Here is a 17,016-nt window from a genome sequence, read left to right on the forward strand (position 1 = left end):
AATAGAAGAGGAGACAGAGGTGGTTGCCTTTTTTTTTATTTTCCCTGGAAATCCATGTTTTCCCATGATTGCTCAGTTTCGCGTCCATCTTAATGATTGTTTGTTTCTGAGAATGGCGACTTGTTTGCATGCATCTCTTTAGATGCATAATCATATATGTGCGTGTATATATATAATATATATTTACATGGTTACATAAGCCCCAGCAACTCCAGATTTGCCAGTGGGTGCAGTTTCCTGACCTCCAGTTTCTCATATGCAGCTGCAGAGTGGATGCACCCAGGACTGCGGCGGTGACCAGGGTGCCCTTGGCATCCCTTGCTCTCCCCTCACCCTCCACAGTGAGAACTTGACGGGAAAGTTATTTAAAATTTGGAAGAGAGCAAATCTGTTAATGCGAGATACATAATCTGGTAATTCAGCAATGATGTCTGTAAGGATGGGTGCCAAATGAGGAAGCAGAGAGATGATGTCCACTCATCTTGACAATTAATAACAGTCAGTGGAGTGGCTGGGTACAGGATGGGAGAGAGGAAATGTTATCACTGAACTGCATTAAAGCCACAGACTGGATTTCATACACTTTGTTAACCTAGGCTCCCTCATTCATGGAGTACAAAAGGCACTCCATTAGGGAGACACTCTCACTAAGTTTTATTTGAGATGTTTGACCCTCTGGATTTAAGAGGCACAATTTGTAACAGCTTTTTATTATTATATGATTTTTCTGGCCCTTTGAGCTCCAGCGGCTAGTATATTGTTTCAAAGTTATAGTCCTTGTATTTTAAGCTGGGTTGTGGGGCCTGAATGGCAGGCGACGGAAGCTTAAAAGAAAAGACAGGAGATTGATTGGGGGAGAAAATAACAACAAAAAGCCGCAGCAAACTGGGGGAGATACAGAAAGGAGCGTTTTCCCTTCTCTCAGCCTGGGAGGGGGTCGCTGGGTGGCTGCAGCCAACCTGAGAGGCTCAGCAAGATGCCAGGCAGAAATTTTGTTAACATTTCCCTCTAAATGTTAATGGCACATTCAGCGCAGTTTACAAATCTACTTAAGAGTGAGTGCATTAGGAACTAAAATTACTGATCCATTCTCTCTTGTCCCCGACCCGAAAGGCAGACGCTTGTGGAGATCGGATGGCAGAAGCACCCATTATGATTTTAAATATCGTCAGAGACGCCAGGCGTTTTCCTGGGGAAATCTTCTCTCTTTTGGCTAACAGGGAGTGTGTGTGCACGCGTGGGTGCTTGTGTATTACAAACACACACCCGTACACAGTCCCTACATTCCTACATTCCAATGGTGTGTGTATATATATGTGTATGACGGTAGCAAGTACTGTGTCTGCAAGTACTACTCATATATACTCGGAGAGTGAGAGAAAATACGTGTCTGCTATGTACGTCTTAAGCATAGTGTACCGTATAAACATGAACTCTGACTTATCTGGTAACTACGTGCAACGGATATTTTTATGCTGGTTCCACATGCACACACCCCCCCAGGCAAATTAGTGGTGTGTGTATGTGTGGGCATTCTTAAGTTTATTGCAATTATATGTACGTGCCTCTTTTGCCATATAAAATTCCAATTATAATTTGGACCTACTATCTTAATTTGAGACTGAACCTTGTTTATTAGTGGGTTATTAAATCTGCATGTTATTATGTTTGGTCTGCCTTTCATTCATCTGCACTGGATGATAACCCTTTAACCTGGAGGGCCAGAGCCGATTCCACTAGTGTGTGAAGTTGTCTATTGATTTTCTTGAATGAGAACAGTGGCGTGTTGCCGGCCCGTGGGTTGTAACACATGTGGCCACCTTGATGCTGGAGCGTCCCAGGGAGAGGAGAGCAGAAACCTGACCATTTGTGTCTTCTTTTCTTTTCTGTTCCCTTGCAGTGTTCAGAGAGTGATGATGCTCCAGTAATTTTCCCTGCTCCGTTCCCAGGCACCGCTTTGCTTTCCTTCCAGGGAAGATTGTTCCGCTTGTGATCCTGCTGAGGAAAGAGACTCCGATGGACTTACACCGGGCAGCGTTCAAGATGGAGAACTCACCCTACCTCCCCAACCCGCTGGCCTCCCCAGCACTGATGGTTCTCGCCTCCACCGCCGAAGCCAGCCGTGATGCTTCCATCCCCTGCCAGCAGCCGAGGCCTTTTGGGGTCCCTGTGTCAGCAGACAAGGACGTGCATATTCCCTTTACCAATGGCTCATATACTTTTGCCTCCATGTATCACCGGCAAGGTGGAGTGCCGGGCGCATTTGCAAACCGTGACTTTCCTCCGTCCTTGCTTCACCTCCACCCCCAGTTTGCACCCCCCAACCTGGACTGCACCCCAATCAGTATGTTGAACCACAGCGGCGTTGGGGCTTTCCGCCCTTTTGCATCTACTGAAGACCGGGAGAGCTACCAGTCAGCCTTTACACCGGCCAAGCGCCTGAAAAACTGCCATGACACTGACTCACCCCATCTGCGCTTCTCGGACGCTGATGGGAAGGAGTACGAGTTTGGCACGCAGCTCCCCTCCAGCTCCCCCGGCTCCCTCAAGGTTGACGACACGGGGAAGAAGATCTTTGCCGTTTCTGGCCTCATTTCTGACCGGGAGACATCATCCAGTCCTGAAGACCGAAGTGACAGATGTAAGTACCTCCGTTGACTTGTTGGTTCTTTAGTTGCGCCTGGTTGAGATACTCAACAGGTGATTGTCCCGCAGTGCTGTGGTTCTTGCTGAAGGCGGAGGAAAACCAGCCTTTCCTGCCTGCCCAGCTCAGCCACCCCATGTTGCCTTGTCTCTTCTCAATGGACACTGACAGATTTTGAGGTGATGTGCTCTTGAAGGCAGCTTGTCATCCAGCACACAGCTGGAGAGGCAACGTTGACCATGCAGAAAGCCGTCTGTGCCCCAGCGCGAGGCTATAGGTGCTGGCACATATATGTGTGTAAACAGGGGTGCAGCTGGAGTGTGTAGCCAGAAACTTTCCCAGAGCTTGCAGCAAACATGCACCCCCTGCTTCTTCAGGTATTTTTTTCTGACCTTTTCTTCATGCACACTGTTCTTACAGCAAATGCATCACTGTCAGGATTCGTGCCGCAGGTTTTGACAAAAGAAGCGTTTCCTCTGGTTAAAATATGAGTATTTCTGGCCACCGATCTCCCTTCTCGAGACATAAACCCAAATCTTTTATTACAATTCAATAAGCTGTTGCACCACGTTTCTCTGAGCGTTTCCCCCTTTCGGTACCTGTTGAAAGGTGATGTGCCCTTTTGCAGCTCGGTGGTTGGACTGAAGGAAACCAGCCCACGTGCTCGTGACTGTAACTCCCTGCTCCTCCATCTCCGTGTCCCTTGTGGTGTTGCCCACAGAGAGGGGCAGAGCTGTTCTTTGGGAAGGGCAGCCTGCCAGGTTTGCTGGGCTGGGAGTTGAGCCACGATGGGGAGCGATTTGGGGGTGGCAGAGAGTGGTACCCTGAAGAAGGGCACTAACTTATGGTTAGAGTTTTCCTGTAAACCCAGACGTGTGGAACAAGTAGCGAGTGGTTTTCTTTTCATGGGAGCTCCTTTGTTCCGTTGAATTTTCTTCCTAGAAAGTAATTTTATTATTGTTGCTGTTGTTGTTATTATTATTACAACATTTTTTTGCAATGAAAACCTGCTGCACCGCTCATTCCTCTCCCTTTCAGACGTGATTTTTCTTCTCCCCTTTATGATGCCGACGAGAGTAATAGAGACATTGTGGCTCTCTCTCCCCTGTCGGCGCTGCTTCCTCAGGCTGTCTCCTTGAATTAGGCACTGTGCTAACTTACCGGCGCTAAAAGGCATCTGCCTAAACCCAGCGTACCTTTTCAATAAAAGTCGTCATAAAATCAACCTGCCTGTAAATCCATCGCTCTTTGGTTTTGAAATATGCTGCAAGTGCATCTTTTATGCTGGCATTCACGAGGGTAGGACGATTCCCACTGAAGGCAGAAGCCGTGTATTCCTTGCACTACAAACGCGATCTCTTATCTGTCTCCCCCCTCTCCTTCTGATCCACCCCCGACCGTGCTACTTTTTGTGCCACAAGCTCCTTTCATTGTTCTGCATCTCCTCTCCCTCCTTTTGGATCCGTAGGGGAAGCAGATTTAGGTGGGAGTACGTATGGATGTGTATGTGTGTAAGCTGGTAATATAATTATCCTGAGGGGGAGGCAGGTGAGATGACAAGGCTGAGAGACATCTTTGTCGATGCTCTTTCTCTTATCGATGTAACCTGGCTGTGGAAATGAAGCTTGCTCTAAAGAATATTCCAGGAGATAGCGGCGGAGGAGCGGGTCCGCTACCTAAATTAATTTAGAGCGTGTCAGCTGCTGTGGATCTCAGTAGCAAAATCCTGTCAGATACCCCATTTAAAGAAGTAAATCTGTTAAATGAATTAGACCACATGGAGCGCAGCTGCAGACAGACAGACACATCCACATCCAGCGCTGTGCCTTGCCTTTGCCGCCAGCATGTGCTGACCTGGGTCCTCTCCTTGGGAGCGATGTGGCTTTGCACAGCCTGTGCGAGGGACGGGGATGGTGACACCCGGTGACAATCGGTGACACCCGGTGACACCCGGCTCCCGACGGTGTGGCAGGGGACCTCTGGGCAAAGGAAGCAGAATAAAAACTTGCAGACAGCTTTGAAAACTTGGGCAGAAGTGGAAGGTGTTTTGTTTTGTTGTTTTTCTTACCCGTGTTGTTAAATGTCTTTAAGATGCTTTGCTGCACAGTAGAGCCGAGCAAATGCAACACCCCTGGTATTTCATGGACATTAAAATTCTTCTGTAACTATCGGGACAGTGTGCACTAAATATGCCCGTTGGCTCTGTATCATGTTCCCATCACATATAGATACTGCACCATGGAAACTTCGCTCCATTAACACGGCAAGTTTATTTGGTGTGTGCATACGCACGTATGGGTGTGTTTGCTGGAGGCCGAGAGAGCGAGCGCCGGAGCTTTTTACAGGATCCTGATGATCTGTGGTGTTGACCATCAGAAAATAAAAACTTCCGCAACGAGGAATTTGAGATATCACGGTTTGCAGATATAATCGTGATCCTGTTTTGCACTGACATTTGCATACAAATTTTTGGAGTTTCTATATAGGTGCATACTTTGGGTATATAGGTGCATACTTTGGGGGGGTGGTTGTCTCTGACAAGTTTTATGGATTCCTTGTGTAATTGTTATATATAAGCCTTTGTAAAATCTGCCTGCTTGTCCTCCTGATGGAGAATCTGTTGCAGGTAGGTGGCTGTAGCTTCTAGGCAAAGAGCTAATAAGGCTTTTCTACAACTGTGAACAAAAATGGTACCATTTTCTTAGATCAGCGATACCTTCACATGTCTAGCAAGTGCTTTTTGGATTTGCAGAGCTCAACCCTTTGGTTGTATTTTGTAGATTCCTGAAAGGGTTTGTGTTACGTGGAAAGTGAATTACTGTGATTTCTCTGCATATTCTTCAGTACCGCTGCACATGAACCATTTTTGAAGGGCTCATTAAAATGTTTGTTTTACCCGGTGTCTTAAATGGTGATTTTCTAGGATTTTTTTTTTTTTTAAAGGTAATTCAATGCACTGAGTTTTAATATTCCTGAAAAAATAGGTTTATGCTTGAGACACTTTGCAGCAAAATGAGAATCTAAGAAGGCATTTTAGTCTCAGGGAGTGTCTGGAAGTTGCTCTATTTAGCCATGTGTGTCATGGGAGCAAAGTCTTATCCTCTTTTCACCAGTGGAGGGTATTTGCAAAATTTAGTACAATTATTTGGGATGTGTGCTGGTTAGCACCCGGCTCTGTAAGACTTGTATTTGTGCAGTAGAGATTTCTGTCTTTTGGGTAAATGGTTCCTTAGTTATAAAGCAGGGTGCTGTTTTCCAGCAATACCTCTTCTTGTATATCCTGGGAAGGGAGAACGTCACTTTTGGGGTGCATCTGGGTGGGATTCTGCTCCTTGTTACTCAGGAAATTGGGCTGAGATGTCTGCTTTTGGCCAAGTTGTCTCTTGCTGTGAAATGCAGGTCCTCAGGAGATCTGGGATGATGGAGTGTACAGGGAGAAGCAGACGTAATGTGTGCTGAATGGGCCCGTCCTCTAAGGTGCTTACTGAGAAAAATAATGCCATTTGTTAGAGTTTAGGGGCTTCTTGTAAAGCACGTGTTAAAGATGCTGGGAGACATATTTTATGGGTTTCCTTTAATAAGCATACAATAGCTGAGATTCCTAGAAGGAGTGGAAATAAATGGCATGTTCCTTTCTGCAAAAGAGATCTATAGCCCTCTTTTAAAATCAGGAAAAAAAAAAAACCCTCTGGTTTTGTTCTTTGCTTCTAATAAATTCTCTCCCAGTGGCCTTCTGTACCCAGTCACCGTGGCATCGCTTTCCCACAAAGTGACATGCAGAGGTCTATGGCAAAGCTGGGATCTCTTGGCAAAGAGCTCGTCCTTGGCAGAGGGGACACCTCTGCCGTCCCTGCGAGGCTGCCCGTGTCCCCAGCCTCCCTCGTCCACAGATGATGGTTTCCTGTGGCTGCTCGGTCTTCATCATGTGTTGTCTGTGGCTCCTTGTGGCGCACAGCTCGATGTATCAAGGTGACCTTCTATATCCCAACCACTGCCTCTTCTGGCCTCAGTTTCCCTGTTGCTGCTGGTGGCTCTCACCCAGCTCCTGGGGATGAGCGATGGAGTTGGTGAGCACGCTGCAATCCTCGCTCACCTCTTGGGACTGGTGGGTACAGAGAAGGTGGTTTTATTAACACTATTTTGATTATTATTTTTTATAATCATATTTAACCTTGGTTATCTCGACACAGTCAGTTTGTCCTGCAGCCAGTTTCTCCCCTGCAAGAGGGTGTACACCGAGCTAGTGTGCTCTTTGTTCCACTTTAGGCTTTTAAAGAGCGTCTCTAGCATGGGGTTAGTTTTGCTTTTGAAACAACTGGTTCATTATTGATCAAATGTAAATCGCACTTCAGGTGATGAGCATCAGGGCTATCATGACCACAGCTTGAATTGCTGAATAATGTAGAGCTTTGGAAATCAGACCAAGGACTGTCTTTACAGACACCCTCTCCACCAGACATGTATGTTGGGCTTTGTGTTTATGAGCTGGGACCTATGTAGAGACCTTTGTGTGGGCACGTGTACTTGTGCTGGTGGGGAAGAAGGTTTTTCTTCTGATATTTTGTGGCAGAACAATGGATTGGAGGGGGAATGCACACGTATACGCAAACACACACCCATTGCTCACGACTTTTCCTGCCGGGGTGCACCACTTCCGAGGCCAGTAAAATTTGGGGTCTAACGTGAAGTGATGCATTGTCGCTAATAATAATCAGCTGTGACCATGGGAAATTGCAAACTTAACATTGCTTATGAAATAAATCAAGTGGAACGTTTGCTTTCCGTCGTGCGGTGCTGTGCGTGATGTAGGAGGAGTGAAGGAGCAACAGTGGATTTTCTGAAAGGGTGGGCAGGCAGATGGGCAGTAGCAGACATGGGGGACATCCACCCATCCCTCTCACACCACCAAAAACACATCGTCCTTGTGGGGAGAGATGCACTGCATGGAGGGAGGTCTTGGAGTACGCAGCAATCGCCTCCTTTTTCTACTTTTTTGGCAACAACCTTCCTGCTCCCTCTGCAAACTGTTGCCGAGACTCCTTTCCGTGCTGTTCAGCTTAATTGTCTTGCCGGGATAAAGAAATGTTTGAACAGTTAAAGTGGGGAAGGGCTGGATGGGAGCAGCCCCTGCCGGCTGCGGGGCCATCTGGCCTGCCTTGGATCTGCCGGTCTCCAGTTTATATTTCTCTTTCTGTTATTTGGGGCTATCTGGCGCATTCGGAATACCTAATCACCATGGTGAGAGGAGGGACGGGGCTGCCTCCCCCGCCTCGCCACCCCCTCGGCCTCCCCTTCCCATCAATTGTCATGCAGAGCCCGGCCGGGCGGCTGTTCTGCATTTGCTGTCCTCGCCGGGCGCTCGGCAGAAGGATGGCTTGTAATTGATCGTTTCAGGGGGAGGGCTGGGGCTGTTTTCTCCTCCAAAATGTTCCCCCGTGCCGCCGCTGCCATCCGACCAGCTTTCACATCATCTCAGCCGTGCCAGCAATGCCGCATCCCCTTTATCGTCCTTTTTGGACTCCATGGGAGCTGGCGTCAGGGCTCATCCTCGGAGCAGTGAGCATCACCTAAATGTCACATTTATCCATCACCTGCTGGAGAGATAGGCACGGGCACAGTAAATATTTATCACTCCTCTTTTACCCTGTGTGTCTGAACGCTGGCATGAGCGTATTTACTGCACAATTGCAGGGCAAACTCCCCATCTAGCTCCGTATTTCCCATCAAAACCACAGTCCCCAAAACGCTGGCCAAAGCTTGCTTTTCGAGAAGGATTTAATCACATTAAATCTTCGGCCCCATCGATCAGACTCGACTGCTGTCACAAAATCGCAGCAGGAGAAGCGCAGGCAGACTTGGTGGCTGCTGTGCGGGGCTGGGGAGCGGGAATCCTGACCTCGGGCACGGCTCGGAGTCGCGATTTCCCCATCCCCACCAGGGGAACAGCGATACCTCCCTCCCGGCGGCGTGTGCCGCTTTGATATCTTCTGACAGAAGACACCAGGCAAGGGCAAAGTATTAGTATTATTAATATAGTACAGTTAGTAGAATATTATGAACTATTATAAATCATTACCGCTAAACTGCAGTTATTAAAGGAAATGACCAAAGTGCACTTTGCGAGCCAGGATCTCTGACAGTTAAAACATTGTTTTATTATTTTACTTGCTAACTTGCAAAATTCAAGAGCTAGCAACAGTTTCCTGGTTGATCGGTGGTGGTTGCGTAAGGAACTGGGAGAAGCAGGGGGAAAGGGGGGCACGTTTCAGGAGGAACAGAATAAGCATCAGTGCCTTTGTGATGTTTTTTTCTCTTTCGCCGATAATTTGAAGGTCTCAAAGGAAAGAGACATACTCAGGCACAGGCCTAATCCTGCTCTGTAGGAGTTACAGTGATCAAGGCAACAAGATCTTAGAGTTTCTGGAATTCCCCCTTGGAAAAAATAGAAGTGAAGGTGTTTGTGAATTGTTGCTGGTTGTTATTTGCTTGGTATCATTTAGACAAGTCCCATTAAATGCCAGCAGCAGATTCATTTTTCCCTCTTTGTTTGCCTTCCAAGGAGCAGAAAACAGACATAATTATATTTTACATGAGACTGTAAGATTTCCTCTCATCTCCTTTTTTTTTTTTTTCTGGCTAATATCTGCAGCTATAAAATAAATTCCATTTGTGCATACATGGTGTTAGACTGAGGTAAATAACTGTCATCTAAAATCTGTCTAACCTTAATCTGCATCAGGAGCACTATAGAGAACTGTACCCATTTGTATCATATTAAGCTTTATTTTTATTATGGATTTCTAATGCAAATTCATAGTGGGGGCAAAGTTGTTTTCTTTTAATACCTTATTCCAAGAGAAGCAGCCATCGAAAGTAAATTGTGATGATTTTTATCCTGCGGTTCATGTCACTGTTGGTCTTCGATCATGTCATTTGGCTTGATAGCCTATGAATTTTTCACCTCCCTTCTCCAGGATGAAATTGTAGATTTGGGGACTTCTGAGAACATTTTTCAGCTGTGCAAAGCAACTGAAATTCTTCAGGAATAGTGGATTTATATTTTGGAAATTTAACGTGAGATTGGATTCCTATGCGGTGTCATCTGAAAAAGGACACGAGTATTTTTTGTAGACCTACACATGTAATCTATGCACGTGTCTTTCTCCCCTTTTATGCAACCTCGCTGTTTTCCCGCATGACTCTGCTGGCCTGAGCGATCTCTGTGTATATAAACTCTCAGGTTACAGATATTCGGCGCAAACTCATCATCCTGAATTCAGTTCTCTTAACATCTTAGCGCTGAAGTTATTCTCCTGTTGCTGCTAGAGCATTTGTTGGCCAGGTTGATCCTTCTCTGTGACCCAGCCTTCAAATCAGTGAAGGTGCTGAAGAATTGATGTGAATTTTGGAACTGTGTCTGTCTTCTTTGTCTTGTCTTTTGAAAACACTTATGGTGGTTGCGATAAGCTGGGTGTTCTTTAGCCTTCGCTTTCTCCTCTCCTTCAAACATTTGCTGGCGTCTTGAATTGCAGCAGCACCCTGAGCAACAGAAAAGGGGGAAAAGCAACGTCAGGAAGGAGTGAGGCAAAGAGAGATTTATTGTCTTAAATGTGGGTAACATGGGGAGGGAGGTGACAGTGAAACTTCCCTTTGAGTTCAGGTGTGGGACACTTCCATGGTATTTTTTGTCACTTGGGACATTGTTTCTAATCAGTATTGTTTTTAAATCTTCCTTTTTTGGTAGCCTGAGACAGAGATTTTTCTTTCTCACCAAATTGCAGAGCAAGAATGTGTTTTGTACTTTTTCTTGTGAATACCGGGCTGTCCTGCAATGGGAAAAGGAAGGCACTAAATGTCTCTGGATACCCCTAAAAGGAAAAGCTGGAAACTGTGTCCTCGCTTTCTCCCAGCAGCACCGATTCCTGGTAACGGGCTCTCACCAGAGTAACAACATCAAGTTTTTAATTTGGTACGAAAACTGTGCTATGAAAACTAAACCAGAAAGCACTGGGGTGTCAGTCTGCAGGTGAGCGGAGTGGCGCTGGGTACAGACTTGCCCAATGCAATCCAGAATGAAAAGTGAAACTCAGGGGGCTGCCCTGATGACTGATTTCTTTCTATTGGGATTTTCGATACTTTGTTTCAAATTAAGATACCATTAATTAAACGTGACTCAGCCTTTCCATCTGATTTTGATATTGTTTCACTGCGCTTTAAGGAACAACTTGGAAAGCCATTTATTATGTGAAATTCTCTATCCTGTAACATCCCTCGCTATAAGGAGGCATAGGATAATAATTCCTCATCGCAGAGAGCCTGCATTGGCTGTTTTGCCAGGGTGGGAAAAGACCTGGTACCAGATTACTGCTCTGCTTTCTCCTCCATCCTTGCTTGCAATATTGAAGATTTCTTTAGGAGTGTTCTGTCCCAGTCCTCTCTATGGGGAGACTCCACAAAATTCCCTTCTGGGAACCTCTGTCCGAGCCCCCACGCTGCAGCAAAGGTGATGCGGGGTGTTTGTGAGCGAGTGGGGATAAACAGCATCCAGGGTGCTGCACCTCAGGCTGGGTGAGCAAAACCCTTATTGGGGTGGCCTGGCCATGCCACAGCAGAGCCACCCCACACCCAGGCCAACCTTTGGCCATAGGGAACCTCATCTCCTTGTTGCTCTTTGCAGTGTGGGTGATCCTTCAAGGTCCCGACAGCTGTGGATGGGTGGAAAGTGCCATCCTGGGTGCCAGGGCAGGTCAGAGGGATCCATGCAAAACACTACAGCAGCGCGCTTCCTTCTCTTGTTTATTCTCCTCCTTGTGAACCAGTTTCACTTCTCATTGCCAGCGCCATGTTGGAGGTGAGCCTCCAGCAAAGTCCTTAGCCAGGGTGACAGCCTTTTTCTCCTGAGTTCTTGTCTTCACCCTCCGCATGAAGGCAGTTCAACCACTGGCCTTTTTTTATACTGGGGAGATGAAGGAGCAATCAGTGACCTGGGTAACCCTGCCTGGAGCGTGAGCAGAGGAACTTAACGGTCACAATCAAAAAGGTGCCAGTGTAAGTGGATTCATACATCAGGAGGTGCCCCTTCGACAGGAGAAGGGGAGAACAAGCAGCTAAACTAGGCAGTTTCTTTCTCTTCGCCCTCAGTTTTGCCCTTTGCTCAGTGCACAGCCCTGGACAGGACTGCTGGCACTTGCCACCATCTCTGCTGCTCCCTCCTTTCTGCATATTGGGGTTCATGCACAAAAATGTTGTTCTCAGAGTGTTCCTGGTTACATGGTGATCAGCAGTCTGCCTTTGCTCAAGATGGGGGGCTAATATGGTCAGGGAAGCTGTGTTGAAGGTGCCTGGAGATTCAACAGAGGGGGAAGCAGGGAGTCTGCAGACCAGAAATTAAATATCAACAAGAGATCTTTGAGAGAGTGTGAAGCAGAAAAGTGCTACAAGTTATTTCTGTTTTAATTTGGCCGGTGTGGTATGTCCAGTCCCGTCTTGGGTCCAGGACTGAAATAAGTATGATGATACTTGGATCAGGACTGGGATATACTGGAAAAAGTGAGCCGTGAAAGTTTGTAGTTCTCTGTCTCCATTAGCCAGAAATAACGTTCCCACCATCTCATTATTTTCCCTCTTAAAATGAAAACAACACGTTAACTGTGGAAAAGGATTGTGCTAGAACACGACAGAGCTGGGCAGAGAGAACTTGAATTGGCCTCGCTCGCATGTAACTCGGATACCATGGATGTTGTAGTCTGGGGAAGCTGTATTTAGTGTGGTCCGGATCAGGCCCCAGGTTTTATGGCCTTAAACTGAACAAAAAGGCTCACTTTTGGTCATCTCTTCAGGAACACTGTGAGCACCCAAGTCTGCCCTCGGGCACGTGCATCTCCCACCTGGGCGCCCACCCCATTAAGTGGGCATGCGCTGGCGAAGGCTGAGAAGGTTACAAAGTCAATGAGAAACATCTGGGTCTGTGTTCTCCCAGATGTTGCCAGTTGTGTCTGGGTTGTTAGCTGCACCTGGGCAAAGAAGAAAAGGAAATCCCCGGGTGGTGTGATGGATTTTGCAGAGCCTGGGAGGAGAAGGCACTTAGACACCACTTGCTGATAGTCCCTCTGCTATGTACTCAGGTGGCTCACTGGCATTCGGGTGATCCAGGACATACGTTTTTTGCACCTAAGGAAATGTGTCATGAACTTGTCACATACCGATACTTTTATTGCTCATTTCTAGCTTGACTGATGTGGAGGTATTGAAGATGAAGGGTATGTTTATTGGCAGAGCAGAGGGTGCCTCCTCCTTGCAGCCACATGGAGCAGGAAGAGAAAAGGGCTGCCTGGGCAAAGCCCTGAGCGTAGGTTGTGCTTGTGCTGTGGACTCTATTGACCTTGGACAAGCAGAGCCGTTCCTCATTGCCCGTCTTTAAAGCCGGGGTTACAATATTCTTGTAGCACGGCTGTACACTGAGAGTGGTTGTGTTTGTGTTTTGGAGGTGCTGCGGTCCTAGAGCAGTGGTTACAACCATGGTACCTGGATGGTTACACCAGGATTGACAGAGTTGCATGTGGGGAGTGATGGTGGCTTGTTTAATAAACATTATAATTGGGATTTATTCTGAAGAAACAGCTGCCAGATTTTTGTGTGTGTGTGGTGTGTGTGAAACGTGGATGAACAGCTGAAACCAGTGGCTGGGAAATACACAGAAAGAAATGGGGGGAAAAAAATTTGGAGTAAGGTAGATAAAAGTGAGAGATAAAAGAAATAATGCAGGGAAGGATGAGTAATCGACATTCTTGGAGTCATAGCGCAGGCTCTGGCTTCCTTCCTGAGCAGTAAAATAAAATTAAAAAAAAAAAAGTCTTTAGAACAACAAAACTCTGGACGCGCTGGTTTCCTTCCTGACAGGCCCAGCCTCGGTGGTGTTTCGATGAGTCCTCATTGGCAACCAGGGCTGATCTAAAGGCCAAAGGCAGAAAGACTGGGGGGGAAGGGAGAGGGATTTAACTCTTTGAGCTCTGCTGGAAGACCAGAGATCTTCTGCTTTGTGTGGGTGACTTTGGCATCGCTGGAGCATGAACGATGTTCTTTGCGGCTCAGGGTCTGAGGGTTGATCGGTGCATCTATCTGTCTGGGTGCATGGTCATAGTCAGGGTTCGTGTTAAGAACCAAAAGCAAGTATTTTTAATCCTTGTGGATAAAATTCCTTGGACTTGACATGGTATGGCATGAAGCAACACCGTGGATGAGCAACATACGAGTGGACTGGCTGCTGTTAGTAGGAAGCCCTGATACGCCGCTGTTGCTGCCTCAGGGATGCTCATTTTACTCATAGCATCCAGTTTATAGTGCGGTGCTGCTCCAGCGTCTTTCACCAGCCTGTGTCCCAGCTGGGAAGGAGCTGCTGGGTGCACAAGAGCCTGTTGTGCCCCAGAAGAATCTGGGCAGCTTGGAAGGAGCCAGGAACACAGGATGGGAGGCTGTGTGTGTGCTAGACAGGTTGAATGGTTTGGGCAAAGCTTGTTTTGCAGCTAACTCTCTGAGGCTCGCCGCTCTCCGCAGGGTTCCCCTCTCTGAAAGGTCGAAGCTACTTCTTAATTCTCAGCAGCTGACAAAATATTTATTTTCAGGTACTTAAAATATTATAATTTGAAGTGGAGTCCAGAGCCCTGGCTGGAGCTGAGCTTTTGTACTAACAGCTTCAGTGAAATGCCTTTTTCCTCCTACAACTTGCCAACAAATGCTTGGAAAATAATTGTGGGACAGTCATCCCTTTAGTGAGCAGATCAAGAAGATTTGAGACTTGCCAGAGACTTTCAAAGGACAGGCCAAAGGTTCAAGTTGTTGCCAGTTCTATTTGTCTTAGCCTTTATACTTACTTTTGTGTCATTAATTTCACCAAATGTCTGTGGGTAAAAGGCACCCAGCGGGCTGCTGCTTTCGCTGAGCTCTCAGGGTGTACTTGGACACCTCTGGGGAAATAAACCCACCTTTTTGTCTAGGGGGAGAGATTAAACCTGCCACAGCTGCAGCAGAAAGAGGCTTAACCACCAGCAAGCTTGTGATAACCTGACATGGAGACGGCCGCCCCAGGGAGCAGTACCTGGGAGCTGCTGGTGTCCTTTCTGCAGCCCTTTTCAAGCGGGTTTTGCAGGGAGATACACGTATGAATAATGCTCCCTCAGCAGTACAGTACCTGTCAGACCTGTAGAGACCTACAGAAATAAGGTGCCACACTTGGATTTTGTGGAAGGCACTGAAATGAGGGCTCAGCAAGAAGGAGAAGTGAGAGCAGACACTGGATTGAGGGGATCCCACCTCCGCGAGTTCTGCTCTTTGCCCTGCTCTTGGGTCCTCAGGATAATAATGGATTTTGGGGGATGCTGTTTTTTCTGTTGATTTTCAGATGCAAGGCATCTCTGAGCTGTTTGCAAGGGCTGCCCTTGCTAGAGGAACAACTCTGTTGGCACTGTCCCCTCCTGGGGGCCGTGCAGCAAAAAAAAGCAGGGAGGAGGCTGTTCTCTGAGCAGGATCCTGCAGACAGAGATTCCCTACCCTGTTCTTGTGCCGCAAACCTCTTTTCTTGGTGCTCCCATCACCGCCTGCATCCTGACAGCTGCTTTCCTACCCTTTCTGCCCCAGTGCAGCCGGCCAAGCACATTAATTCTTCGGCAGAAGTGTTGTAATAATTAGGCAGCTCGTCGGAGGGTTTAGCAGTACTTAACCAGATGTGAAAAGACTCGTCCAGTGGTCCCCGCTCTCTCACTGGGCTCCCGCCAGCTGCCTTTTCCCGCCTGCTCAGGTTGCCTAGAAAGGGCTGTAGGAGATCTCCCTGCTGCCCTGGCTCCTCTGGCCTCTCTTCTTATGCTAAACACTCATTTGTAAAGGAGAAGGAGGGAGGGTGGAAATCCTTGGGCTGTTTGGGAGAAGAGCAGCAAAGAATTAAAAGCAGACACCTGCAGTGCTCTGGCTTGAGACCTCCACCATTAACTCTTCCCAGGGCAACATCCCCTGGGCTTGTGGCCCATCTTTTGGTGCCCGGCAGGGCTGCATGATGGGATGCGAGGGCTGAAGGTGCTACCCAGGGCTTTTGATGGCTCCTTGTTATACATAATCTTCACCAAGTTACATATATATATATATAAAATATGTTATTTATATCTCCATCTTCCCTGCCTCAGTTTCCCCCCCTGAGGGGACAATGCTGTTTCCCTGTTTACCGCGCTGTATAAGCGTTTATACACAAGGCAGTATTATTATCACTAACGCGGTTATAAAAAGAGGTTGTAGTAAACTGTATTGTCTGCCTAATCCATATTAATGGAAAAAACTATTGGAGACAGGATATTGGCCTGGACGGCCCTTGGACTGAGTCATTCTGACAATTCTTACATTTCTATGGTAAAGTTTTATAAATACACACTGGCACCGTATATTATGTTTTAAAAAAAATCTTTATACAACCTATAGGTTTATGGTTATAGAGAGAAAAGATGTATTAAATCAGCAAGACCAAGGGAGCAGACAAGATATAAAAATGATACTGTATTATGCTAGAACTTATTGAAAATCCCAACGCATCTTTTTTGTGTAAATTGCAAATTCTTTCCTGTGTTCTGAATTTGTTTCTTAATGTGTGTCACGTACCAGAACAGTAGCATGGACACAGTTGCAAATATGGAGTGTGTTTTATTGTGAGTATTATACTGCATAGCGGAGTAGGGATGTTGAATATTGCAGTCAGTTCTATACAGCTGTAAATGAGCGCTACCCGCTGTTCTGTATACAGCGAGCTGCATATTTATTAGTAAATACCAGTCTAGGTAAAATAAAAATAAAATGGGAGCTTGTATTAAAGACTTCAATGTTTAAAACTAGTTTGTGCAAAGCTCCTGGGATCCCAGTGCAGGGAGCAGACCTGCATTTTCCAGCATTAAGTCTTTTCCATCTGATTTTTCTAGTTCTGTGAATTTGAAAAGCCTCTGCTGAACTCCCCGGCTCATCAGTTTGTGGATTAATTCATCCGTGTTTCCAAGAAGGGTAAAGATTGGGTTTGGGACTGGAGAAATCGCGGGTCATCTCCTTCCCTGGTGTAGCTCCAGTGGAATGTATCGGAGCAGCTCCGATGGGTGAAATACCGGGGATGTGTGGTTCAGGGGGACACGCAAGGACACGTGCATCACACGCGTGTGCACAGAACACGCGGAGCTGCCGGCGCTCGGTGCCCGCAGCAGGAAGGCGGGTTGCAGGCAGAAAGCAAACCTCGTGTTTTCAGGGGTGTTTGCAGGCTTTCCCACTGACAGACACGTCTCCGGAGATAAAGGCATCAGGGCAGAGCGTGGACTCCAAAATGAGCAATGGCTTCTGAAATACCCGAGTGT

General features: G+C 47.0%; 1 protein-coding gene across 3 annotated transcripts in view; it reads left to right on the plus strand.

The window, feature by feature from the left end:
* Positions 1–2,007: 2,007 nt before the first annotated feature.
* The window catches only part of RNF220 (ring finger protein 220), a gene marked incomplete at its 5' end in the record, with an annotated part of 218,969 nt that continues 203,960 nt past the window's right edge, over positions 2,008–17,016 (plus strand). For 2 of the 3 annotated variants that reach the window (XM_080349194.1, XM_080349195.1), the window contains one exon: positions 2,017–2,641. In XM_080349194.1, the coding sequence (XP_080205320.1) occupies positions 2,017–2,641 (625 nt within the window). Of the gene's footprint in view, positions 2,642–17,016 lie in introns of all 3 variants that reach the window. The other variant, XM_080349197.1, reaches the window with a different exon arrangement.

This window comes from Nesoenas mayeri, assembly GCF_963082525.1.
Source record: "Nesoenas mayeri genome assembly, chromosome: 8".
Lineage (NCBI taxonomy): Eukaryota > Metazoa > Chordata > Aves > Columbiformes > Columbidae > Nesoenas > Nesoenas mayeri.